We start from the raw sequence: 27,516 nt of genomic DNA on the forward strand, positions 1-27,516 counted from the left end.
AAACCATTAGCAAATGTATGCTTTCATTATTCTCCAATTTCTGTAGGCAATCTATTTTTTTCTCTCGATGTTAAATTTGATGACTTTCCATGAAAATCCTGTAGCTGGTGCTTGCCTATCGAACAGGAATCGTCTAGTATTGTCTTAATTTTACGACATATATAGTCTTTTCATCAATCTACTGTTTTGGTCTACTTTTCTACCTCGTGCACGAGCAGAGATAAAGCTGAACTAAACCAAAGATTGTTACTAAACCTCGCTTGAACAAACGAGGCCAAGATGCCGCTAACTTGAGTTAATGGAACAGCTTCAGCCCCAAGTGAAAGTCTACGCTAGTTCAAGCCAGGCTATTTCTGTTAAGCGCCGCCTTTGCGCGCGAGGTTGATGGAATACCCCCCTGGTTATGTGCTAAGTATAGCTCAAGTCGTGTCAAACTACCGCCTACTGACCAATCAATTATCTTGAAAAACTGATTGTCATATATCTTACAGGTGGAGCTCCGTCTCTCCAAACATTTTGGATCTCGCAGGCGCTTTAACAGTGTTGTTGGACGTGCATACAATACAACATCTGATGGCAATCAATTTATTTGATGTTATAGACTAGACCAGGGATGGGGCCCTCCTCGTCACTCAGTGTGGCCCGCGGATCAATTTGAAATGTCATTAAAAAGTCCCTTCAGGATTTTGCGAGGATTTTTTGAGATTGTTGCGACCTAAAATGCCTGAATTTTGAGCCAACTTTTCTAAAAAATTGCGATGGAAGTTGCTGTGTTTGTTGCGAAGAAATTGCGGGAGGTAGTGAAAATTGCAAAAATAGTTACAATTTTTTTTTTTAATTGAAGGCAATTAACATTTGTAAGACCAAAATCACACTGATCATCTTGATGCTTATTAAGAAGGATAAGTAAAGGTAAATAGTAAGGATTACAGAAAATTAAAGTAGGCCTACTTTATTTGTGTAAATGCTTTGCTATTTCACAAAGCAGTATAACCTTTTGTAGAACTGTTCAAAAAAAGACAGCCACCTCTAAAGGTCATATGTTTCAATACATTCATATATTTTGTAATTCATATTAAGTTCATATATTTTTAATAATTCATATTCTGTGACCTGCATTACTAATAACTAAGTATCTAGTCATTTCATATTGTCACTGTCACTTTACGGACGTGAGAGTAGCCTAATTACATTTCTGAGTGGATTGGAGGGCTTGCATCTCTTACGATATGTGGATGCAATTCGACATGTTTTCTATTTCATTAGTTAAAATAAATGTTAAAAAATAACTTGAATGAAATCATTCTTGGATAATAGGAGACGTAAATGTCTTGCAATGTTATTGCAATAATTTCTATGATTTTGATTGCACTACACATGACGAGCTAAAAGGACATCTCCAGAACGTTTGCCAATGGGTTGCATAGCCTACAAATGTCAGCCTAAGGCTTAAACCAAGTAGGCCTTAACTTACTTTCATAGCCAAGGTAGGTTAGCAACACCAGGTTGAGAGATGCAAATAAGCAGATCATAACGTTGGCCTTCTATTTCATCTATTCTATTCGCGATTCTAGTCATCAAAACTGAAGAATGATAACGTTATAGGGCAGTCTCAATATTCTGCAGGAGGGACTGTTGTGGCAGGTGAAATTTCACAGGGAAACTCCGATGATTGGTCAAAGTTGCAATGTTTGGACAAAAGGATTTGCTGAATTTGCGTTAATTGTTGCGATCGCAACATCGCAAATTCCTGGAGGGACTGATTAAAATGTTTGTTTCACATGGTTTTTACCACATCTGAACCGGATCCTTATTGTAATGATACAGTCCACCGATAGGGGCGCTTCCTATATAAAAAAAATCCAGCGGAATCAAGCTTTCTTCACTACAGCCAGCGAGGAAGAGATACAGAGAGTGGTTTATAAAGAAAACTCAGAATCATACATTTCAGACAAGGTGGGAAACAGCTGATCTTATCACAGAATTCAAAGTCAACTTATGTGTAGTAGGCTATGCTTAGAAACGAAATCAGCCGTGAAAGATTTCAACTTAAGTCACCACTACAACACCATGCACGAAGATAACTAAAAGTAGGCAACATTGGAGCTGCTAGAGCTACTGTCATAGCCGACCTCAAAGTAAAGCAGGGTTCCCACGGGTCATGGAATTTCATCAGCATTTTAATGAAGTCTATTCCAGACATGGAACGTCAGGGAATTATTTATTTAAGGGGCAAAGTCATGGAATATCAGGGAATTTTGTTGTAGGAGTTTAACATTGGCTTGCCAAAATACAATAATACAATTATATTTACACGCAGCATTGGTGTTTATTAAGTTATTAGCTTTTTCTGTTACTACTTGCTTGAGTGGTTGTAGTTAGCCCTACCTGTTTTTTCAATGCCCTGATTGGTCATGGAAATTCAGGATTTTTGTCAGGGAAAAGTCATGGAATTTTACATTTGACTTGGGAACCCTGGTAAAGTTACACTAACAACAGAGCCTTTTTACAAGTCACAATTACCCATTACAGTGGAAAAAAGGTTTATTGTGAATGTGTAATATTTTTTGTTTATTTCAAGTTAATTGGTGAATAGAAGCAATATTAAAAGTGCATTTGAGTATAGAAAATATTAAATTAATGCATGTTGGTTTAATAAACTGTACAGACATACTGTATATATATTGAATATTCCTGATATCTCAGTGGTGGACGTGTTGTGCGCGGTCACTGACCCTCTGACAGCGACAAGAACATTTTGTGGCCCTCTCCATCATCAAAGTTGCCCATCCCTGTGCTAGACACTAAAAATGACCGCAGTCAAGATTACGCTATCGCTCAGGCCATCCTTAAAAATATTTTCGTTTGCCGTAACCCGTCCGACCCTGTCAATTTAGAACCGACCCAAATATTTATTTTTTTCCCCCTTTTAGTCCGACCGACTTGCCGGTTGTAAACTTGCGTTAATCCCGACCGATTGTTTTTTTTACTCTAAACAACCAATACAAATGCAATAAAATAATATTTCTTTTAGTAGGCCCAAGTATTGTGAATATAAATTGCCTATATGCAAACGTGGCTCACTTTGCGTGGCTCACTTGGCGTCATCTCTACACCATTGGTTTTACGAATGTCACACTATGGCTTACGCTTCGTTTCATTCACACAAACTGATAACGCTTTTACTTGGCACGAAGTTCTGGAAGAACTGTGGCCAGATCTTTCTCATCCCTTCTCCCCTAGTCTAGCGGTAGTATTGAAATTGGTTGTGGTCTATTCAGCATTTTCGAAATATGGGTCCGCAACATGGAGACTGCTGGTTCATGGAGTCGTGGAGTGAAATTAGGCCCGATGCTTCATCTGATAATTTGCTGCGCGCAGTTGATCAAGAAACCGCGGATCGGCGAAAAAAAAGAAAACAAACGTTTCTGCTATCGATGTCATTAAACATGGAGCCCTACAATTAAGTGGTGGTATGAGCATTCATTCAATGCGCATCTGCGCGAGAGAAACTGAAACTAATCGATAGCGTTGGTATCAAAGCTCCGCTTCAACCTGTTGGAAGGCTATTTATTTATTTATTTACTTGAAACTTAATAGAACGACATTGTTTTTGGAACTTCCTTAGAAACAGAGCAGAGACTGTATAATATACTGTATAGCATTGAGTATTGTATAGTCAAATTTCAATATAACGTGGCCAAGAGCTATTGTAGCCTTCTTTCTGGGTACATGTAGATGAGCCCTATGACCCAAAAAGTCTGCCATGACCGGGCCTCAGGTCAAAGAAGTTTGAGAAAGGCTGGTCTATATAACCTGCATCAGAATGATGTTTGCAATGGTGCGCCCTGAAGGCACGGGTTGAAGACCCAGTCAGTTACGCCACGATATGCACATTTGTGTAAATTCATTCCTCACGTAATCACCATGACCAAAATTGAACTTTTTTTTTACTTTGAATCTTGAAAAAAAAAAATATTGACCTACCTACCGACCCATTTTTATTTTTTTTTTGGCTGTTACTGCAAACAAAAATATTTTTAAGGATGGCCTCATAAATGCGGAAGTAATCGTTTTTTTAATATACCGTAAAACTCCAAATAATAACCTGGGCTTTTATTTCCCAAATCGCCAAACTGCCCCGGGTAGTATTAGAGACAGGCGTCTATATGAGACAGGCCTTTAATTCCCTTTACACAAAACTTTCCCTCTGCAAAGATGGAAAATATTATCAAATTAATTATTTCAAACACACTGAATGTCTACCCATATGACTAGCTGGCTATCCGATGACAATTACGGATCATCATTCATTTAGTGTTGAGATGTTGTTCATTCAGTGAGATAAGATCCAAATAGCGGGGATAGCCAGAACAGATGAAACAAGTTTTAATCAAACATAATTTACAAAGAGATCGTATCACACTGAAAGCTCATATTTTGTCACTAGAAACCTATATCTGTCCTTTGTCAAATACAGTTGCATTTTCAGCCCTGACCAAAACCGTTCAGGAATTATTTATGCAAAAAGTGGAACGTGAGTAATGTTTCATTCTCCCTCCTTTTCAGCACAAATGAAACAGCATGAGAGAGCATGAACCATATCGTTTCTCCTGTATTTTAGTTGGCAAATTTGACAACAGTCAGCTAGCCTACTTCTTTCTCTTATCGCCATGGCGGTACGCATTTCGAATAGGCTAAAGAATAACGTTTGTGAACCCTTTTGTTTTGTTGCAAGCATAAAAACAAGCTTACCATTGGCCTATCCGCAAAACTGAAACAAAAGGGATGAATTGAACAATGTCCAAGTCAGACATATAGGCATAGTTCATATTGAAAAAAGTTATACAATTTGGAACTCTACCTTTTCCCCGCCGCAGTCCTTTAATGCTATCTAATCATAACGTTAGCGTGCGCAGTCTGCACCATACTGGCTTAAACAGACGATCTGACATGTTTTAGAAGATTAAATACAACCCAAAACTAAAAAACAGACCAGGCCTCTATTTGAGACCAGCCTTTAACTCAAACCTGTAGCCACACCAGGCGTTTAAAAGAGACAGGCGTCTATTTGGGACTCGGCCATTATTTGAAGTTTTATGGTAGGCGGTCTTGTGTGTCTCCACATTTCATGATTGGCCAACATCATCCCAACACCTAGCCTAGAAATCTAGACGCACCCTAGCGGCAGCAAATGTAGTTTGCAGCCAGGGTAGCCTATCAACTCTCTGTTGGCTTGCGAGCTTGAAAAATGAAACTTCTATCAGGCCAATCACACCGTGTATAGAGTCGGCGACGGTGAATTTCCGCCTGAATTTCCTGCTACTTGAAAACAAAGAAGATGGATGCTGCTGCTGGAAGAACAGCGGTCTTTGACTCGCGACTCGAGTTAAGCTTTTTTTAAATTGCCAAAAGTTTGATAAACTAGCCAACTAGCTCCGCTGGTGGGAAAATGCATGGGACTCATTATAGCCGGTTGTAGCGCTATCTTAATGCGTGCAGAAAAAATTTGAAAGACAACCGTTTATCCTGCCCTCGCATTGAGCAGTGCCTATGGTAAGTTCCCAGACCCTACATCTTGATGTGGGTTTGGCTTGTCAGGCTACCCAACACCGAGAACACGCACAGATCTGAGCTGAAAGCCTACTGTAGTTTTACAAATATCACATAACTGCTATCGTGGCATCACTTAACTTATACCCTGAGTTAAGGCTTTGTGTAGCTTCGATATGTCTAGATAATAATAAATAATAACTAGATGTACCGCAGAGCGGTACAAAATATGACCGCCGCCCAGTCCGGCACATTTTTCCACAAAAATAAGTCACGCTTGTCAAACTGTGTTCATTTCCTACTTTGTTCCTGCTTAGCTTCAGTAATTCAGCAAAGTCAGGGTATCTGCTGGTCTGGCTGCTGGCTAAAAACAAAAGGTGAAAGGCATATATGATTCTAACTGTCTCACTGAATTGCATTATGCACACTCAATTCTCACTTATATCTGCTAGACAACAAGTACCAAAACATAATTAGTTCATAGATTTCACATGTAAAATACATTTTATACAACCCTACCCCCATCTTGCCTGTTCATAATTCTGAGAAATTGTTGAATTGTGTGCAAGTGTGCGTGTATGTGTTTATGTGTGTGTGTGTGTGTATGCATGCGTACATATATCTACTGTGTGTGTATGTGTCATACGTATGATTACTGTATAAGTATAAGTATATATACTTTTTTGATCCCGTGAGGGAAATTTGGTCTCTGCATTTAACCCAATCGTGAATTAGTGAAACACAGCACACAGTGAACACACAGTGAGGTGAAGCACACACTAATCCCGGCGCAGTGAGCTGCCTGCTACAATGGCGCATTTCGAGGGAGCAGTGAGGGGTTAGGTGCCTTGCTCAAGGGCACTTCAGCCGCGGCCCACTAGTCGGGGCTCGAACCGGCAACCCTCTGGTTACAAGTCCAGAGTGCTAACCAGTGGGCCACGGCTGCCCCACTGTGAATGTATGTGCGTGTGTGAATTTCTGTTTATGCACATGTGTGCATATGGAATTGGTTAACATGACCCCTGAAGGCAAACATATGCAAAAAATTGGTCATCCTAGGCCCTACAGTTCTCAAGATATTCACAGAAAACTCTGTTGGTGTACGGTCACTAAATGTACACATAAATTTATTTATTGTATGGCCCCCCATGAACGAAAGTCCACGAAACTTGTGCACCATGTCAGCCAGAGATATTGTGATTACAACACCTAATTTTTTGCTTTTTAATTTTTAACTAGGTGGCGCTATACATGAAATAAGTGGTAATGGGATGGGTTGACATGGCCCCTTAAGATCAACATACAAAAAAAAAGGTGGTCCTCCTAGGCCCTACGGTTCTCGAGATATTCACAGAAAACTGTGTCTGTTCTACCCTCCTTTCAGGGGGTCCAGTCGAGTGGGGGGGCTACAGATCAAAACGAAAAACGATGGTTCCATGCTATCCATGTGGGGCTACATGCCCACAAAGTTTCGTGTACCTCGGTCTTTCAGTGTCATGGGAATCCTTGACGGAAAATTGGCCATGCGAAAAAGAAAAAGTACAAGGATGCACATACTCTCATATAAACTTAGATAAGGAGCACACATAAACAAACACACAGACACAGAAGGAAACTATTCAAACTATTCATGCAAGTCTGCATTCCAGTTAATGTGGTGAGAGGAAAGAGTTTGAAATGTTCACCTTGTACCCTGTGTTGGCTGTCTTGATGATGACCTTGGTCTGTGGTGCACGTTTCAACAGTGCCACTACTGCACGACGGATCTGGTACACCCGGTGAGCGTAGAAGGAGACTGGGAATTGGGTGAAGTGAGCCAACACATTCAAGACAATAACAGTGTGTGGCCCACCAGCCAGGTCATCAATCTGGTTACTGATGTAGTGCATTGCCGCAATCGGGCCGTCAGGGCAGCATCGGGGGGCACCATGTGAGCGGTGGTGCAGGAGGATGTTGTTCGCTACGTCCACTGCCATAAAGGGCCCCACTTGGCGATCAGAGTAGAGGTTCATACGTTTTAGAGCTGTGTGGAAACAAAAGTGTGTTGCTTAGCATGCTTTGACGTGATGGACATGGAATACTTACCCTGACGAGCCAGACCCACATTAAAATGTAGGGTCTGGGCACTCACCGTTCGCAGTGCTCAGTCCGAGGGGCGGGATAATCGGTTTTCTTTCAGATTCCCTCTGCACGCAATAGGAGTCATGCGTTTCCCACCAGCGGAGCTAGTTGGCTAGTTCAAACTTTTGCCAACTTAATAAAAGCTTAACTCGTGTCACACTGTTCGCCAACAGCAACATCCATCTTCTTTGTTTTCAAGTACTGTAGCAGGGAATTCAAGCCAAACCGTTGCAACTCTGCCATCAATCATTATGTTAAGCCCGCCTAACGACTCTATACACGATTTGATTGGCCTGATAGAAGTTTCATTTTTCGAGCTCACAAGCCAACGGAGAGTTGCTAGACTAGCCCTGGAAGCAAATGTGATTTGCTGCCTCTAGGATGCGTCTAGATTTCTAGGCTACAAAATACTAGCAATACGCTTGAGTTCTATGAGATGAAAGAACAGTGTAATGACCATTTAGCACGATGGACAAACAACAGTGACATAAACCAACAGTGTGAGGACCATGCGTTTGTTGGACATTGATTGTGATAGCAGTGAACAAGTTGATTGAGAAAACATTTACCATGCCTTTCCAGATTTAAGTTATAAGATTTCAAGATTTTTTGTAACGTGTATGTGTGTTTGCTTATATTTGTATGTGTGAATACTATATTTGTATGGTGTAGCCTATGTGTGTTAGCCTTTTCACACATGACCGGAATGGAGTGGAGTTTTCATAAAATACAAGTTTGCTTGGGTGGAATATCTTCTCACTTACAGTAACAGTAAATACAATGGGTGGTTTACAGGAAAAGTTTGGTCTAAGAACAACTTAGGGTCTATTTTTAGATGATAACAACTGTAAACTGTCGTTGGGGATGTTAATTACGTTAATCGGACTATGTAAGTGTACAGCAAGGGTATAAAAAAGGACTGTTTTGCAGTCAGTGCATTTATTATTCTGGTCACCACCATATTGTGAGAAAAGAGTCCTTACAAGTTGATTAACTTGAGTCTCCTCCTTTTGCGTCCATTGACGGTAGCTTGTGCTGCATTCAATAATCAACTTGTAAGGACTTCTATAGCAAGAGCCTTACAAAATTAAAAATACTTCAGTTTGTCTGCAGGGACCCTCTCCATAGTATCACAGAAGTGTAATGACATTTTGAGCCTTGTCTATGACGATTTCCTTTGATGTAGCAAATATACCACCAAGGCTATTATATTGCTATATGGGTAGTTTCACAATCAGGGTATGGGCTTTGTTTCATGAGGCCTTTAAATTAAAGGTTGTATCAGTGATAGTGGGGATACGTCACTTCTGTTGATGTTCAAACAAAACAGAGAGCTAGTTCGCTACTCCCTCCCCCTCCCTCCTGTGCAATTAAAACTCTCCTAAATGCGCATCGTCGGTTATTGGTTGAAACACTTTATTTTGTAAACCCTTGTTGGTAGCAATTGTTTTGTGTACATATCTCGGAGCCTAGGGTGCCTACAGAGACACGTTTTTTTGACGGCCTGCTTATGGGGCAGACAGCTAGGGGATCGTTAGGAAAGATTCAATGAATGTGATCTTTTATGTTTGGGCCTTTTTTGGGTCTGAAATCGCTGATATAACCTTTGAACCTGCTTAAAAGAGCATCATTTTTTTGTTATTGTTGTTTTATTTAATGTACAGTAATTAAAGGATAAAAGAAATGTTTCATGGCAAGTTGGCAACTAGTCACTGACAATTCTTGGATTTTTTCAATATTTTCAATATGTCCAATATTTTCATACCATATTTATGGAAAAAGTGTCTTTTTATAGCATATTTATGGAAAAGGTGTACAAAAAACGGTTAACTTTAGTGGTTACGTTTCACAAATATATCAGTTATTACAATGTTCAAATTATATGTGCATTAACATACATTAACACTTTGAATGCCTCGCTGTTTTCAGAAGCTTTTGCCCAGAGGGGCAGCAATCTAGATGATTGTTGACAATTTTTGTAGAGCCACAGCGTATTCCATTTTATAGCTATGGACACATAGTATGGCTCGTTTGAAAGGTGAGACTTTAAGCTCTCAGTGGGTACAAATAGTTTATTTCTAGATGCCTCTGTTCCTGAGAAATCCCAAGCTAAACAGTGGCTAGTTTTCATCAAAATCCCTGTTTTTTTTTCTAGAAATGGAGATATACCGTGTGTTGGCTGTAAAGTTTCCGGGAAGTGACCTAGCGAGACCTGGCGAGACTGCCACATAGTGATAAAACCCACGAAAATAAATGGCCTGGTTTTGACCTGACGTGCACGCGTCACTGATTCGACCCAAAGCGGCAACCCTCAAAAGCCGAGTTATGATAAAATATCCAGATAAAATGTCCAGATTGTACGTTTTCATGAGTTTTTGATCGTCATCTATTTCAGTTCTATTCATCATAGACCCTGTTCACACCATAAGTCTTAATGCTCAATTCAGATTTTTTGCTCAGATCCAATTTTTTTGTTTAGCTGTTCACATTACCTTTTAAAATGTGGCCTACATCAAATTTTTAGTGTGAACTGTTTGTGGTTCCGAACTGACCCATATGCGCAAAAGAACAACAATGACATCATGCTACCTCCCGCCGAGTAGCCTACCGAAGGTGGCTTTCTTCTAAGCTATTTAAATAATTTTTCCAAGACGTTCGTATATTTTATTATGACCGCCGCGCAGCGAAGCAGCGTTCATATAGGTTTAGTCAGATTTTTTTTTTACTTCTTTTTCGCATGGCCAAATTTCCGCCAAGGATTCCCGGGACACTGAAAGACGAAACTTGGTGGGCATGTAGCCCCACATGGATAGCATGGAACCATCGCTTTTCGTTTTCATCTGTAGACCCCCCCGCTGGACTGGACCCCCGAAAGGAGGGTAGGGCAGACACAGTTTTCTGTGAATATCTCGAGAACCGTAGGGTTTAGGAGGACCACCTTTTTTTTGTATGTTGATCTTAAGGGGTCATGTCAACTTATTCCATAACCACTCATTTCATGTATAGCGCCACCTAGTTATAAACGAAAAGCGAAAAAATAGGTGCTGACATGGTCAAAACTGCACGAAAAGTGTAGGATTATTATGACACCCTCCAAATGCATGCCAGTTTTCTGTGAATATCTTGAGAACCGTAGGGCCTAGGATAACCAATTTTTTGCATATGTTTGCCTCCATGTTAACCCATTCCATATGCACACATGTGGTGTGCTGGTAAGTTATGAGGGATGTCTGCCAGTACCCCAGGAAAGGATAAAACTTCAGACTGGTATTCCCCTTGGCCTTCAGTTTGCATATTTTTGCAACCTTTTTTGAGCTTTGCAGATAAGCTATGTCACCAAAAAAGAAAATATATCCCAAGCTTTTTCAGCACACAGATCATAAGTTACCAAAAAAAACAAAACTAGCAACTAGCAAGGCAGTGCTAAATATAAAAATGTGAGAATAGCCTATTAATTTGGTCAGCAAAAAGTAAAAACTAAAGTGCTAAATAAGTAGATGTACCGCAGAGCGGTACAAAATATGACCGCCGCCCAGTCCAGCACATTTTTTCCACAAAAATAAATCACGCTGAAAGGCATATATGATTCTGTCTCACTAAATTGCATTATGCACACTCAATTCTCACTGGTACAATATCTGCTAGACAACAAGTACCAAAACATGATTAGTTCATAGATTTCACATGTAAAATTAATTTTATACAACCCCACCCCCATCTTGCCTGTTCATAATTCTGAGAAATTCTTGAATTGTGTGCATGTCTGCATGTTCAATTTTTCTGTTTATGTGTGTGTGTGTGTGCCTGTGTATGTGCCTGTGTGTGTGCATGCATGCGTACATATGTCTACTGTGTGAGTATGTGTCATACATATGATTACTGTGAATGTATGTGTGTGCGTGTGTATCTGTTTATGCACATGTGTGCATATGGAATGGGTTAACATGACCCCTGGAGGCAAACATACGAAAAAATTGGTCATCCTAGGCCCTACGGTTCGAAACGAAAGTTCACAAAACTTGGCATGCATTCGGAGGGTGTCATAATGATCCTACACTTTCAATTTCGTGCAGTTTTGACCATGTCAGCCAGAGATATTGTGATGAAAACACCTAATTTTTTGCTTTTTAATTTTTAACTAGGTGGCACTATACATGAAAAAAGTGGTAATGGGATGGGTTGATATGGCCCCTTAAGACCAACATACAAAAAAAGGTGGTCCTCCTAGGCCCTACGGTTCTCGAGATATTCACAGAAAACTGTCTCCGGCCACCTACAGGCCAGTTGGTGTATAGTAACATAAATTAATTTATTGTGTGGCCCCCCATGAACGGAATTCCACAAAACTTGGCGTGCATTCAGAGGGTGTCATAATGATCCTACACTTCCAATTTTGTGCAGTTTTGACTTTGTTAGGTCACAGATACCTGCGATTACAACACCTCATTTTTACTTTTTTGTGTTTAACTAGGTGGCGCTATACATGGAATGGGTTGACATGGCCCCTTGAGATCAACATACAAAAAAAAGGTGGTCCTCCTAAACCCCCACGGTTCTCGAGATATTCACAAAAAACTGTGTCTGCCCTACCCTCCTTTCGGGGGGTCCAGTCCAGTGGGAGGGCTACAGATCAAAACGAAAAACGATGGTTCCATGCTATCCATGTGGGGTTACATGCCCACCAGGTTTCGTGTACCCCGGTCTTTCAGTGTCCCTGGAATCCTTGACGGAAATTTGGCCATGTGAAAAATTAAAAAAAATTAAAAATCTGACTAAACCTATATGACCGCTTCGCTGCGCGGCGGTCATAATAATGCACTGATATAGTAATGCATCAGTATGTACATTAAGGGGGATTGTGCCTGTGCCCTTGCTCCCTTCACATTCTGTGGTTGCAATATTTTAGGACATCTACAGTATTTAAACACAAATTTACCACTCATTTGATGAAACCCTATGATGCAAATGTAGGTGTAAAATAGTTCTACAGTACTTTGCTTTATCTGATCCAACACTTCACAGAAACATCATCAACACCTCCACTCTCTTGCTTTAATTCCCCTGGTTGTTCACAAATAGACTCACTTGGTTAACACCCAAGCTTAGTAGCACCAAGGGGCTGGTAGTGTCAGGTGCAGGTGATGCCCTGGGAAAATAATTCTGACATTGTGTTCACACATACAGTCCACACCTTTGATGTCTACTAACATGTCAGTTCAGTGCCTGTGTGAACGCAGTTTGTGTGCTTGTTTGACTTACTAGGCACAGCCCCACAGAGGAACTCAAACCACTGTCTCAAGGTCGAGTCTCCCATTGTGTAGATTTGCTTGTCCTTCAGACACTGAGTTCTGTCATTCACATCCCCAAAATGACGGGTGGCACACACAAATGACGTCCAAATATCATTCATGTAGAATCCTGCTGGTGTTGGTGTTGGCATTCCAGGTTTACATGACTTGATCGTTCCTAAAGGTGAGACAGTATGAGGAAGAATAATGATCTGGGTCATCTGCAGGTAGTCCAGACAATGATGTAAGTTTTTAACTAAAGTAATTTGTTAATCACCCTAGCAGACACAGATTTTATGTATTTTACGTCATATTTTGTTGGGCAACACTGCTCTGCTGAAATTGGCCTTAATAGTTAAATAGCAGCCCAGCTGTGGCCTGCAGCCTCTCATATGAGTGCATAATGTGTGTGTTGCTTCGGGGTGGCATTGATGCAGACAGATCCAAAGAAAGAAAAAAAACATACCAATAGTTGAATTAGAGGCAATGACTCTAATTTGCCGTGAATCACCCTTCAGCCAGTGGTCTACATGTTGTCTGAGGAAACAAAGCACATGGTATCTGAGAAACTTTGTAAAAATGCCAAAACAGTAGCATCTTGAGGTCACCAAGTCTAGAAAAAAGTATGGCTGTCAAATTATATAAAAAAAAAACTAGAATTGCGGTGCCGAGGAACTGCAAGAGTGGGTTTGATCAGGGGTATGGAACTCGGCCTTATCCAAGGATTCCAACGGTACCTCATTTATGAAAATCGGACATACGGGTCAAAAGTTACATGCACACACCTTCATACACAGACAGCCCAGCCCAGCCAATTAGACATTGCCAGAAGAACCATACTAACAAGCTGCCTACACCGGTTCGGGCCTGAATTTTTGGAGTTGGAACGGCGTCGATAGCTCAAACGCTCTAGGAGCAGTAGTTCGTACAAAAAGTGGGTGAATAGGAAGCTATAACTAGAATTGCGGTTTCGAGGAACTGCAAGAGTGGGTTTGATCAGGGGCATGGAACTCGGCCTCATCCAAGGATTCCAACGGTATCTCATTTATGAAAATCGGGCACACGGATCAAAAGTTATCTGCATTAACGCATCATCCAATAAGCTAAAACGCCTAAATAACGTGGTTGCTATGCTGGTTGCTAGGGCAATCATGCTGGTTGCTATGGTGGTCGCTAGGTTGACATTACAGGGCAACGCATTCATTTTCAAGGCTTAGCATGTTAGATAACATTAATAGGTTTGTATATGTGCTAACGCTTACTTGAACGTTCCCTATTGTGGCTTGTGGGGTAGAATCTAACTTGTTGACACGTTTAACATTACTGTTGTTTACTACTTTATGTAAATCACATGACTATAATAAACTGTAACTTACTGAGAGCTACTGTAAGGTAATTCTGATTCAGACTGCCAAGTAAGTAACATCCAAACAGTGTGATGAATGGCCATCACGTAAAGCATACGACAACAGCAAATAGCTAACGTTTACGTGGCTTACTTATCGTTGACGTTGACCCGACACGTTCATAAGTTAGACCATAGACTGATAAGGACGTCCATCAAACTAAAAGGGTTCGTTCTTTGATGTCTTCAAATTCGTTCGAATTCCGTGTAGTTCTTAATGCTTCGGTTTACATGTAGATACCCTCATTATGCTACGGTGTAAGTGTGTTGCTATTTTGGAGCCTTGGTAGCGATTTATTTTTTCTCTCGTGAACGGTACTGTTTTTCTTTTTAATAAACTTCCTGTAGACTTTTTTACACAGTTCTCAATGCTTTGGTTTACATGTAGATACCCTCATTATGCTACGGTGTAAGTGTGTTGCTATTTGGAGCCTTGGTAGCGATTCATTTTTACTCTACGTTCAGTTCAAGCATCGTTGTTTGGTGGGTCAGGTGACAAGCCGTCGAATCACAGCACAGCACCCAGAATGCATTGCAACACACCGTCATGAAGGGACTCATCGTTAGGTCGGCTTTAAATAGCATACAGAACCTTTAGTAATCTAACGTTGTCCGTAAGCTCCACAGATCGTGGCAAGACAATTGAATCGATTGTGGACTTCTTGCCGGGCAATGATAAGTAACTTAAAGGTGCGATTTGTAGGATTGTTACCGAACGTTCTGTAGGCCAAAATCAAAACACTGGTGAATGTTCTCAAGAATACCAGACGCGAGCCTCTTCTGGGTTGCCAGATGTAATGAAGACTTAAGTGCGCCACATACTCGACGCACCCGGCCTGTAGCGCGACAATGTGATGTCACAGAAGCGCCGTAACCATTTATACTCGCGCGTCGTGGTCGCGACACTAGTTGCAATATTCTCCTGAACAGAGGTGTCGCTGTTGTGAAAAGATTAACGCTAACTATGTTACACAGCAGAAGAAGCTGCATTAAGAAACAGCATAGACAGTAAAAGAAATGGACCAACAGACTCCGTCGTTTTCGATGGGAGGGCACAAATAGAATGATTTTTCAGTTGGTCCCCCCAGTACTGCGCAGACTCACACTTAACTTCGAGACGTTAGCCATCGAACTGAATCTTGTAACTCATATGATAGATACACAGAAATTCTTCTCACACTTCCTTCGCCTTCAAAGTCATCAAAGTTAAACATTTATTTATGTATTATTATTAATATCATTCTCACCAAGTCGTGTTAATGTTGAAGCTACCATACATGATCATCTTCAAAAACAGTCATGCTAAAACAAAACAAAAAGTTATAGCCTTGAAGCTAATCTTCTTTCCACTTTTCCGACCTACGGTCAATCCATCGAAAACCTCTGAAATGATTAGTGCCGTTTCTTAAAAAAAAAATTAGGTTTACTTTTTTTATTATTATTAGGTTGCCTCTGTGTAATGCTTTACCTTAACATACGGTCGTGTATACTAGGTTTTGCTTATGAGTTACCGTCATAGACAGTAAGGTGGACTGAGCTTCTTATCCAAACAATACGGTTATCTCCCTCACGGGCTAAAAGAGAGATTACGTCAAAGCTAGCTTCCCTCCAACCGAACAAGCTAACCATTCTTCTTACGGGTAACCAACGTTACGGACGAGGTAATGGAGTCTATTTTGCCTTTGTAGTGTTTATGTAGATTACACAGAAGCTACAATATCGGCACAGGATATATGTTATATGAAGTTATGGTATTTCAAAAAAATCCTAGAATGAATGGACCTATGAGAGTTAGCAGAGAGGTGGTCCCTCCAGCCTACGTCGATTCTTCTACTTCCGGGAATTCGCCTGCCCCCTTGAGAAACACTAGTAGCAGAGAATGTAAACGGGCTCTGCTATTAGCTAGCCTCTGTGATGGTACTTCAGACTTTGGTTGCTACTATTCACAACTACCACCATCATTATCATCTAGTTTCCAAGGTGTGCGCACAGGTAGATAGATAGATAGATAGATACTTTAGTCATCCCGAGGGAAATTTTAATAATTTAAACAGTTTAGTTAGCTGGCTAGCTAGCTAGCAGCTGGCTGAGTTTGTGTAATTTCCTGAAGTGGAAAGAGATTTTGTTCAGGCCTTAATAGATACTGTATCCTTTGTTTGAAAATAAATCGTTTCTATTCTTTCCTCTTAATTCCATGTGTTGCAACTCTCGCTGGTAACTTTATTAACTAATCCAGCAAACTATTACAAATTCACGACTGTAACAAAACACTGCAACTCTCGCTTGCCCTCGAACTAGTCCATCTTCCTGTTTCCGCTTTGTCGCGCTCGTCTGAAAAAAAATGAGTGGTGCGCTACCTCGCGCTACCTGGCTAAAATCCTGGCGCGCCAGCAAGATCTACGTAATTTTGACGTCACAGTGTCGCGCTACCGGTCGGGTGCGTCGAGTATGTAGAACGTCTTAGCTACCGTTAGTTGATCTGCAGCTGCTTTAACGTTTCTCCAACCATGACCCAGCTACACATTACGGAAACAGTGAAAACAAACCTCTCTAACCAACGTAACATATTTAGCTGAAGTTAGCGATGCAGATGAAGTTTAGCCTAGGCTACCTGTTGTGGAGAAATATTTTTTTAAACGTTTGACTAGACGTCACCATCTCAGGAAGCTCCTCCGATGTCCACTTAATTTGTTTCTTGTTTTAATTTTGGAAATTTGCCTGCCTCTCATAGGCGTTCATGACTACAACTGACAGTTGGCTAATTTGGCAACCCAAATAGGAGGATGCGCTAGCCTGCTATTCTAGAATTAATCGTTCAAAACATAAACGAAAATTCCAAGAGATTCCGTAACTCATTTTTTTTCATGGGTTTTACGGGGTTTTACAGGTTAGAGTAATGTTGCCAAATAAGCCATTACTTTAATTCATTGTGTTTCCTTACTCTCTGACAACATATGGTGATCATTTTTGGAATGGTTACAGTTTATTTTCCATTATTTCCTACATACTGAACCTTTAACTTGAATAGTAGTGTTGCGTGGATGTGTACAATATCTGAATGATTGTGTGTTTCTCAATGGTATAATCTATACAACTGTATATATGACTAAGTTTGAATGGAGCTAGCTGGGCATTGAACTGGGCTGAATGGATTTGGAAAATATATATATATATCTATATTTTTTTTTAATGACCTGTATGAACATAGATTGGCTTCAAAAAAAGATAGCGCTCTGCCATCTTTTTTTACATGACCTTTACAACTGGTGCTGGCAAGGCATTGAACTGGGCTTCATTCGAGGATTCCAACGGTACCTCATACCTCATTCATGAAAATCGGACATACAGGTCAAAGGTTACATGCAAACACCTTCATATACACAGACAGCCCAGCCCAGCCCATTAGACCATAGACTGTATATATAGAACTGGACAGTGTGGCTGCATTCTGCAGTGTTCTATGGAATTGAAGCCACCGAGGCGACGCCATCTTGGAAAATTTGGAGCCAATTTGAAGTGCGGCTGCGCAGCAAAAGTTGAAGCATGCGCAGTGAAGAGGAGTCGCAGTCAGGCACGCCCACTCAGTTGCCACTCAGCGAGTTAAACACGCCCCTTGTCAAGTGAAACCCGCCCCCTTCTCCTTTCCACAACGCAGGTCGACTCGGCGCCGAAGGCTAGCTGGCTGGATGAATTTTGCGGCTGTGAGTTAGCTAAACAGTACGAACAACAATCGGTTTGTTCTTGTATGGTAAGTGTTCCGTATCAACTGAAAAGTTTTTTTTTGTCTATTGGTGTTCTTAAACACGTCTAAGAGAGCTTATTATGTTGATTACAGACTGTGACAATTTAGTATGGTGAATACTAATGAGCTAACAACAGAAATACGGACAGCGAATTACATGCTAACGTTAGCAGCTACATTAACGTTACCGTTAAGTTAGTCGTTGAAGTGAAGATTAGCACAGCTCCCGTAAGAGTCGATGCATGATATACTTTTATTAGTTGTTGCCATTTTCAAATATCTCAATGTACGCCATCTCTACATGGAGTAACCATTGACTGTACATGGGGATTTAAAACACTAGACAGTCAGTGCAGTATATGTGATAAAGCAACGGTATGATGTGATAAAGCAACGCAAGTTAACGTTAACGTAATGTGAAGCATGGACCTCATCAACCTGTCATGTTAATGTAACTACTAGCCAGTTTGCCAGCGTTGCATTTTTTCTAACGTTAGAAAGAGCTACTTCTGTGATGGTAGGTCGGTAGCATAGACTATAAAAAATAGATCGGTAGGTCAGTAGTTGTAGACCGCATAAGTGAATGATCGATAAATGAAATGCCTGCATTAAACACTACGCCACCAGTCACTTCCCAGGGATATCGGTGAACATTTGAAAAAAGACCTTAGTTTGTCATCTAACGTCCATGATAAGTCATACTGATAACGTTATTTTTAAAGCTGACCCAAGTTAATAACATTCACACCGCATATTTAAATATGTAGTTAACATTAGGTAGGCTGCGAAGTTTATTGCACACATATATTTAATTAGTATTACTAGTGGTGTTGAGTGCCTGATAAGATGCTTTGTAATGTTGTAAAATGGTCTGACTAACTTTATTGTTACTTTCCTTTTTGCAGGTAAGATATGGGTGATGGCTAGATTTACTGGAGGTTAAATAAAAAAAAAAAAAAGAAAAACGTTTTACTTTCTAAATCCCCTTGAACTCACACAAATTGTAAATTGCAATGCACCATTTAACCAGTGGTGTAGTCTAGTTAGTTAGTTGTAGTGGTGGGTATACTGTGAGCAACCCCAAATGTTATTAAATACGTATCCTTGCCTATTTTAAATGGGTATACTGAGATGATGATGCTTTTTAAATGGGTTTACTGTGTAGTCCTGTGTATCACGTAGACTATACCATACCACGGTAATTTAACTGCCTTGGTATTTAAGTCAGAGGCCATTACTTAGTATTTAACTGTAGCCTACACAAAGATGTAGATGTTACAAGAATATTAATATCAGAATAATTATTGGTTGATACTAAATCAATATTGAATGTTTTTTTATTTTTATTTATTTTGTGTGATATATCATTCAGAATGCTGCAACATGACTGGTCTTCAATCAGCCAAAGAGGACACATCGTAACTCCTCTCCTAGTTACTCTCCATTGGCTCCCTACAGTAGCCAGAATTAAATTTAAATCTCTCACTTTGGCCTATTGGACACTGACTGGATCTGCTCCTTGTTATTTTAATTCAATGATCAAGATATACATCCCCAACCGCCCACTGCGGTCTTCTGATGAGCGTCTGTTGTGTCGACCAGTCTTAAACGCTAGGTCAAATTCAAGACTTTTCCTCAGTGGTTCCATGTTGGTGGAATGAGTTGCCCAGTGCTCTTCGTTCTTGTGATAGTTTTTGGTCTTTTAAGCACTTCTTACACATTATGGTTTGTATGCAGTAGTACTTTTTTATTTTCATTATAGGCTGTTGATTAATTTGACATTGTTTATCATTGATATTCTCCTTAATGTAGTCTTACCATGTTATTGTTATTATATTATTGATTGAATGGGCATTATTATTTATTATTGCTTTCCCCCCTCATTTTCATTGTTTATTTCATTAGGCTATTGATTGACTGTTTTAAGTATTATATTGTTTTGTATTTGTTAAGGGTAACCATAACCATCATCATCATAATGTGGTATTTTCTTATGCACTTGAAACAAAGAATAAAAATGTTTCTTTAAACGTAGTACCACTTTAAACACATCACACACTGAACAGCAAAGTAGCTTCCTGATTATGTGTAAAATGTTTACAGAGTATCCTGATGTAGTAGGTCCATGTTCTCATATTTTTACAGCTGACATGAAGGCTGCAATATTACATTTTTGATTTATAATGGAGCACCCTCTCGGGTGAAAGACTAGCAAGCCTGTGGTAGAGGCATATGATTACAGACATAATGAGAGAGCCTATCAATGAGTTGTCACAGTTGTCAATTTAGACGTATTATTTTGAAATTATGTACGTCTACGGGAGGATTTACACATCAAGACCTGATCAAATCATACCAATGCAAAATGCTTCTCCAGCAGTGCAATCGCAGGTAACAACGATACCTTAACGCATTTTCAGATACCGCTGTTCTGAGCATACTAAGCAAATTGGCCATTTGTAACTTTGAATCCCTCCTCACGTTAAGCTATGGTCCAATAATGTGTTCACTAAAACACAAGTAACGTTATTTGTCGGGCTGATTCATAAATGGGCATACCGAGGTTGACGACCTAGCAGGCTAGGTGGCGTTTATTGCCATTCGCATAACTAAGCAAGAGTTAACGTTAATGGAACTTAACATCGCCTTCTCCAGTGTCAAAGTGTATTCAAATGAAGTTGCAACGATGATGCCGGAAATCACTGGTTAGGTTAAACCATTTGAAACAAGTAGGACTGTAAATGATGGTGACTATGGCTAACGTCACTTCGGATCAATATAGCAGAGCCCTTTTACTTTACCTATCAACTAGCTAATGCTAGCATGATGTAGCATGCTATGAGCTAATATACTTAGCATCTACGAAAGAACAGCACATATCTTTTTTCACATCTGTCACATCTGTTATCTGTCACAACTAACAACGATGTCTCTTACAAACAACTACACAATGTATGACTATCAATATGGGCGGAGTTACACATTGTACTGCAGCCAGCCACCAGGGGGCTCTGGACTAACGCTCGCATCACTCTTAACAGACGGCACACTGTCCAGTTCTATATATACAGTCTATGCATTAGACAGTGCCAGATGGCTCAGAACTCTGCCAGGTGCAAGCTTAAACAATTAAAGCTGTGATGTCACAATCAGAATTAGAATCCTGAACATTCCACCATTCATTTCAATGGGGCCGAAAAACGGGAATAACACGAAAACGACAAGGGCCAGCTACACGAAAGTAACAAGCAAGCTAAACCGGTTCGGGCCTGAATTTTTGAAGTTCGAAGTAATATATAAGAAAACTTAGGAAGAACAATAGCAGGCTTGCTGGATCAAACCCACTAATAATAAGAAAACTTAAGAAGAACAATAGTGGGCTTGCTCCGCAAGGCCATGCTGTGGTCTTGCTGGATCAAACCCACTAACTAGCCTACTCATTGTTTACATGTACATTACATGTAACGTTTTATTGTGAATCAAATTAAAAGATTCTCCTCTTTGCAAACGTTGGCATAGGCATATGGTGACAGATTCATTTAATAATGTTGCTGCGTGAATCACGGTAAGCGCGAATGAAGTGGCCACTTCTTAATGGGACTCACTGTATGGAAGTAGGCTAAGTAAAATAGAGATGTTTACAATAAGATAAAGTTAGGATATGCCCGCTTGACAACGGCAGAGATAACTGGCCTTTGGCCATAGCAACCATCCATTTAGAACGACTGGCCTTCATAGCAACCAAGGATCTTAGCTGTGATTCATGTAGCTACAGTATGCATGCAGTGTGATGCAAAGTATAGAAAGGTGATGAAATATACAGAGACAGGTCAAGAAATATAGTGCAATGTAGACAGTAGTATACAGTTGATTTACAGAAGGTGGTTTAGAGTAATATGAATTAAATATAAATATGTGCAGTGTATTAGCAGTCATCTCATACAATAAGTAGAATAATTTATGTAGATGTAGTAGTAACATTATAATAGTAGAAATAATAATATAAATATATGCAGTGTATTAACAGATTATAATAAAACAGAATAAATGTGGATATTCAATATGACAAATATATAACAGATATGTACATAACATACAGCTATGTGCAGTGTGGAAACAGTGTCATTGCAGTGCAGAAACAACATTATAAGAGTAGTAAGAATAAGTCTATGTGCAGGATGAATAGTATAAAGATCAGTAGAATAATTATGTATAAATGTAATTACAGTAGGCCTATGTACATTTGTAAATAAATAGAAAACTATGGGTGAGAGGGATAAATTAATTTCATTTCATTGTAAAAGTAAATTGCATTCAATTAAATTGATATTAAAAATCTTTCCAGTAGGCTTTAATAATGCATAAAAGTACAACCAAAGCTGAGCTTGATCAACTAGAACGCCTAAAGAACCAGAACTTGAGTGTAGTTTTTTTTTGCTGGGTCCCAGGCCATGTTGGTCTGAGGGGAAATGAGAAAGCGGACAGTGCTGCTAAGCAAGCCCTCAATGAAGAAGTCACAGAATGTCAAATCCCTGCCCCAGACCTTAAACCTATACTGAACCCTTACATCTCAGATAAGTGGCAATCTGGGATTAATGTACCAACAACAAGCAAGGAATGTGAATTTTGGCACATTTTCATGATCCACTGGGTCGTTATGGACCACACAAAATACGGTGTTGCTAAAATTACTCCTATTGTGGCTATTAGAGACATGCGTTCATGAGTATCCAGCTACATTCAATGAGTTAAGTAAAAATACATTCACACACACAAAAAAACATCACTAATGTTGTGGACATTCCTTTATTCTGAGATACATCAATAGGCTCTCAAAACAATCCCAAAAAGACATAAGGTCTTTATAGAGCAAATCCATATAGATTATTTGTCAAATAAACCAGTAAAACAGAATTAGGGGATGGAATATATAACATTCACACTCATAGCTCATATTTTTAAAGTAAATCAGTGAAAAAGTATCCTGACAAACAAGCAGCATTTTAATGCCTTAGTCATATTTCATAATTTCAAATTTTTTCACGTTACCTGATAGCCCAGTTTGAGAGGTGCAAGACGTGACATTATTTATTTTTGCAGCCAATCACTGCTGTTGTTTTATTTTATTGATTTGATTTTAGTCATAGAAGCTAAATTCGAAGGCAGGCCACAGGTAAAATCCAATTAACCGCATTCACCCCGCAAGGCAATAGTTGAATAGAGCTTTTGAGGTATTGCCACTGCTCCAACACTGAAAGGCACTGTTAGAATGCTTGGATCAAGCCAGGTTCAGCATAGCGTATGCCACTGTCTGCTCACGTTGGTGACCGGACCAGGGCAAGCACACTTTCGCAGTTCCTGCCGGAAATGCAGTCTAGTTATAAGATAGTATCTCATAATTACGAGATAATTATCTCGTAATTACGAGAAAATTCTCATAATTACGAGAGAACCTGATTTTTATTTTTTTATTTTGTAAATGCAATGCGCCACCGTATTATCACATGTATTCATGCACAATATAAACCCTTGGTATACTTTACTTACTGCCCTTTATGCCTCCTGGCATGTAGTAGGGCAGCAACAAAAGTTTTCCACTCTAGTCTATCCTGGGCGAGTCGTTGAATGGTGCCCCATGAGTGGTTTAGTATGCATCTCCTTCTCCACAGTTCTTCTCCATGTGTTCATCGGTCTTCCTCTCTTTCTTTTCCCCTCTGGCGTCCAATGTAGAGCTATTCTTGTAATATCAGTAGGATCCTTTCTCAAAACATGTCCTATCCATCTCCACCTTCTTTTCATGAGCATGGTCTCGATGCATTCTTGTTGACATTTCTGATACAGTTCTTCATTTGAGATTGTGTTTGGCCAAAAAATGTATTAAACTTTTGGTGTGGAAGGTTGACAGACTGTTGAGGTCCCTTTTTACCATTCTCCAGCATTCAGAGCCATACAAAAGGGTGGATAAAACACAGCTCTGATACAATTTGAGTTTGGTCTTTGTAGAGTATTGTTGTGAGCGCCATATATTATTCAGTATGTAAAATGCATTTCTTGCCTTATTGAGACAGTTCTTAATGTCTTGGTCTATGCCCCCCATAATGGCTAATGGTGCTGCCCAAATACGTGAATTCATTAGTTTTGGGGATCTATTCTCCATTGACTTCAGTTGGTGAGGGGTTACAGTTAATACTTCAGTCTTCTTATGGTTGATCTTTAAGCCAATCTTCTGACCAAAGTCACTAAGGTGGGATGTTTTTTTCCTGCATGTGTCGATGAGTATGTCAGAGAAGAGCCAGATCATCTGCATAGTCTAGATCTTCAAGTGATGAGAAGAGTGTCCATCGAATGCCTGTATTTTGGTCTTTGGTTGTTTGCCTCATCACCCAGTCAATGGCAATGTTGAAGAGCAGTGCTGACATTACACATCCTTGTCTCACACCTGTTTTAACTAGGAATTGTTAAGGAGTATTTCCAACCCTACAGGTGAAGTTGTAGAAGCTTTTAATCACAAGAACTATTTCCTCAGGGATCCCGTATTGACGTAACATCTGTCAAAGGCTGTCAAGATGAATCGAATCAAAAGGTATATTTGCATGAATTTTTATTGAATATTACTTATTTTAACATATTTTAACAGAAAAATGGATATAATATTGTTCTATAGAAGCCGAGCGGAGGATCGATATGTTAGGCAAATTGTGATAGGTTTATGCAGTGGAAAGAATACAAAATAGGGGTCAAATGTCATACTGTTATTCTTGCTGTGTTTTCATTGGCATTAAAAACGTACTTTTTCTATATTTATTATTTTATAGACACTCAAGATGCCACAGAGGATGAAGGTGAAACTCTTGAAGATGACAGTGGTTCTTCCTAAACCCCTCGGTGTAAAGGCCCATTCACACCAGCCAACGATATCGTCCTATGACGCCTATAGAATATAGGCTCGCGATGTGCACGATCCCTTGAGACTGCAGCTAATAAAAATGGATCTCGATGTTTTGTTAGCACTGTATGTTGCTCAAAGAAAAAGGAGCATATGGGTTCACGAAATCCTTCAAAGCCGGGCAGATTTAGGGGAAGCCAACACCCTTTTACGAGAGTTATCATCTTATGAGGATAAATTCTATGAATATTTCCGTATGAGTGAAGAACAATTTGATGGCATCCTGGCGATGATCAAAGAGGACATCAGTAAAGAGAAAACCCACTACAGAGACCCAATCAGTGCCAAAGACCGCTTGGCAATATGTCTCAGGTAGGTCCTATTTGTTGTGTTTTTGTGGTCTCTACTGTGATGAAACCATGTAGCCATATCGAGTAGTAGTAGTAGGCCTTTATTGTCACATAGTCACAAAGTAACCAGCGAAATGAACCATCAACCTGTCCATACATTACACAAACATACATATAATATGACAAGGGGGGTAGACAGGACAGGGAGACAGGGCGTTGAGGAAGAATACAGCATAACATGAGGAGAGGGGAGGAGAAAAAAAAGGCAACCCCCAGACTATGCTCCTGTGGGGAGTACAGTGGGCAACCCCCAGACTATGCTCCTGTGGGGAGTACAGTGGGCAACCCCCAGACTATGCTCCTGTGGGGAGTACAGTGTGGGAACAGGAAAAAAACACCTCAGCAACATTAGCACATACACTTTACACAACATGAGAGACACACGGCTTGCAACAAGGGGGGGGGGGGGGGGGGGGGGGGGACACCAGTGCAGGCAGGCAGCCATCCGGTCCTGCAGCCATTTCGGCGCTGGTCACAGACCCGCTTGACAGACTGGGGGTACAAGGCGGTGGGATGGGATGGGGGTAGTGGGGGTGTGAATGCATGTCTGTATATATGTTAGATGTATGTGTAGGCCTGGTGAAGGCCCGCCTGGTGCCCAAAGTCTTAGTGCCTCAGTCCCGCAGGATTGTCAAAGCGATAACACAGCAAGTTGCTATGGAGACAGCCTTGGTCATGTCCCAGTCAGAGTCCACAATCAGCAGGTGTCTGTGGGGGGTGGGGAAAGGGATGCAAGAGCGTCTCGCTGCAGTGCTCTTCCGGGGGAGTTGTTTTCCAGCAGCGGCCTTGGCCGAGGCCAGTGCTGGTTAAGGGGCGCCAAAAGCAGATAAGATCTGGTTTTGGTCTTGGGGCGGGTAGCCGCATTCCAATTTGCACGTCTACCCTCTTAGTCCATTCTGGTCCAATTGCCTTTGTAAAGCAGTGAGTTTCTCCATGATGTTATCCAACTTAGTATCCAACCTTAGCATCCATCTGATCCATCCTGGTATCCATCAAATGCTTGATAGTCCTAGTCTGGGTGACGACGGCTCTGCCTACTGCTTCAATCATAACGGGCAGCCTTACGGGGCTTTGAACAGCTGTCACCGTTTTTAGATTTCCTCGATAAACCAGGGCAATGCCTAATCCAATCAGCAAAAGACCTGTTATCATGGTTCCGAATAGGTAGATATCTTCAATGTCCTCCACAGAAAGAGCCGCCAGGCACACGACCCGCCACTTCTCCCACGCGTCCATCGAGTAGCCAGCTGCGAACGTTCTGGCAGGGCAGTCGGGTTCCCCTGAACCCAAGCTTCTCGTCGAGAAGATGGTGTCAATTGCGTTGAGAGACCAGTTGATCAAATCCATGATTTTTTAGTTTGGAGAACAGTGCAGAGAGAGTCTCTCAAAGTATAAGACAGTAGACTACACGAGACAAAGAAGCACAGCAGGGAAGATAAGGGGAGGGAGAGAAAAATGCGACCGCCTTCGTTGAGAGCAAAAAGAGAGTTGTCACTACACCATCACAAGTCGACTAACTTTAGCCAGTGACACCACACCATAACGTCTATGTGCAAGCTAGGCTATGCTTAATGAATTAACCAACATAGTCAATAAGGTGTGAAATAAGTTAACACTTACTTATTCGCCGTATCCATTTACATTTCGCCGATTGTTTACATTGCAAGTGCTGTGCGATCGCTAAACTTTTCCCTTCGGCAGAGGTAGTGAAGAAGAGTAAGGTTTAATTAATTTGGCATGATTTCAATTGTAGTTAGCACCCTCTTTTTGGATTGAAGTATAGCAAGAAACATTAAGGCATCACTCTTGTAGGCTTACAGTTGCACTTGTTGTGTCTGAGCATGCTGTAGCCTACTGTAGAATGAATACGAGTACTACAAATAATATTTAATTGATGGTTAATTAACTAAAATAAATCTGAGTGCATGATAACAGTAACTTATACTAATAGATTGCCATTACTTTTTTTGCTGTTCAGGTATTTGGCCACAGGGGACTCATACAAGACAATTTACATGAATTACAGAATTGGAAAATCTACTGTTGCGTCAATACTACCAGAGGTGTGTGGTGCCATATGAGATAAATTACAACCTCTGTACATGCCATGC

The 27,516-nt window shown here is 40.4% G+C and overlaps 1 protein-coding gene across 3 annotated transcripts in view; it reads right to left on the minus strand.

Annotated features, from left to right (window-relative positions):
- The window catches only part of LOC125303828 (NXPE family member 3-like), a 108,407-nt gene that overhangs the window by 18,970 nt on the left and 61,921 nt on the right, over positions 1-27,516 (minus strand). For all 3 annotated transcript variants that reach the window (XR_007195120.1, XM_048257764.1, XM_048257778.1), the window contains 3 exons: positions 13,429-13,499; positions 12,934-13,140; positions 7,239-7,576 (listed from right to left, as the gene is read on the minus strand). Coding sequence is in view for 2 of the 3 variants with exons in the window: in XM_048257764.1 (XP_048113721.1) it covers positions 7,239-7,576; positions 12,934-13,140; positions 13,429-13,499 (616 nt within the window). In the remaining variant the exon portion in view is untranslated. The remainder of the gene's footprint in view (positions 1-7,238; positions 7,577-12,933; positions 13,141-13,428; positions 13,500-27,516) is intronic.

The sequence above is a fragment of the Alosa alosa genome, chromosome 1, assembly GCF_017589495.1.
Source record: "Alosa alosa isolate M-15738 ecotype Scorff River chromosome 1, AALO_Geno_1.1, whole genome shotgun sequence".
Taxonomy (NCBI): domain Eukaryota; kingdom Metazoa; phylum Chordata; class Actinopteri; order Clupeiformes; family Clupeidae; genus Alosa; species Alosa alosa.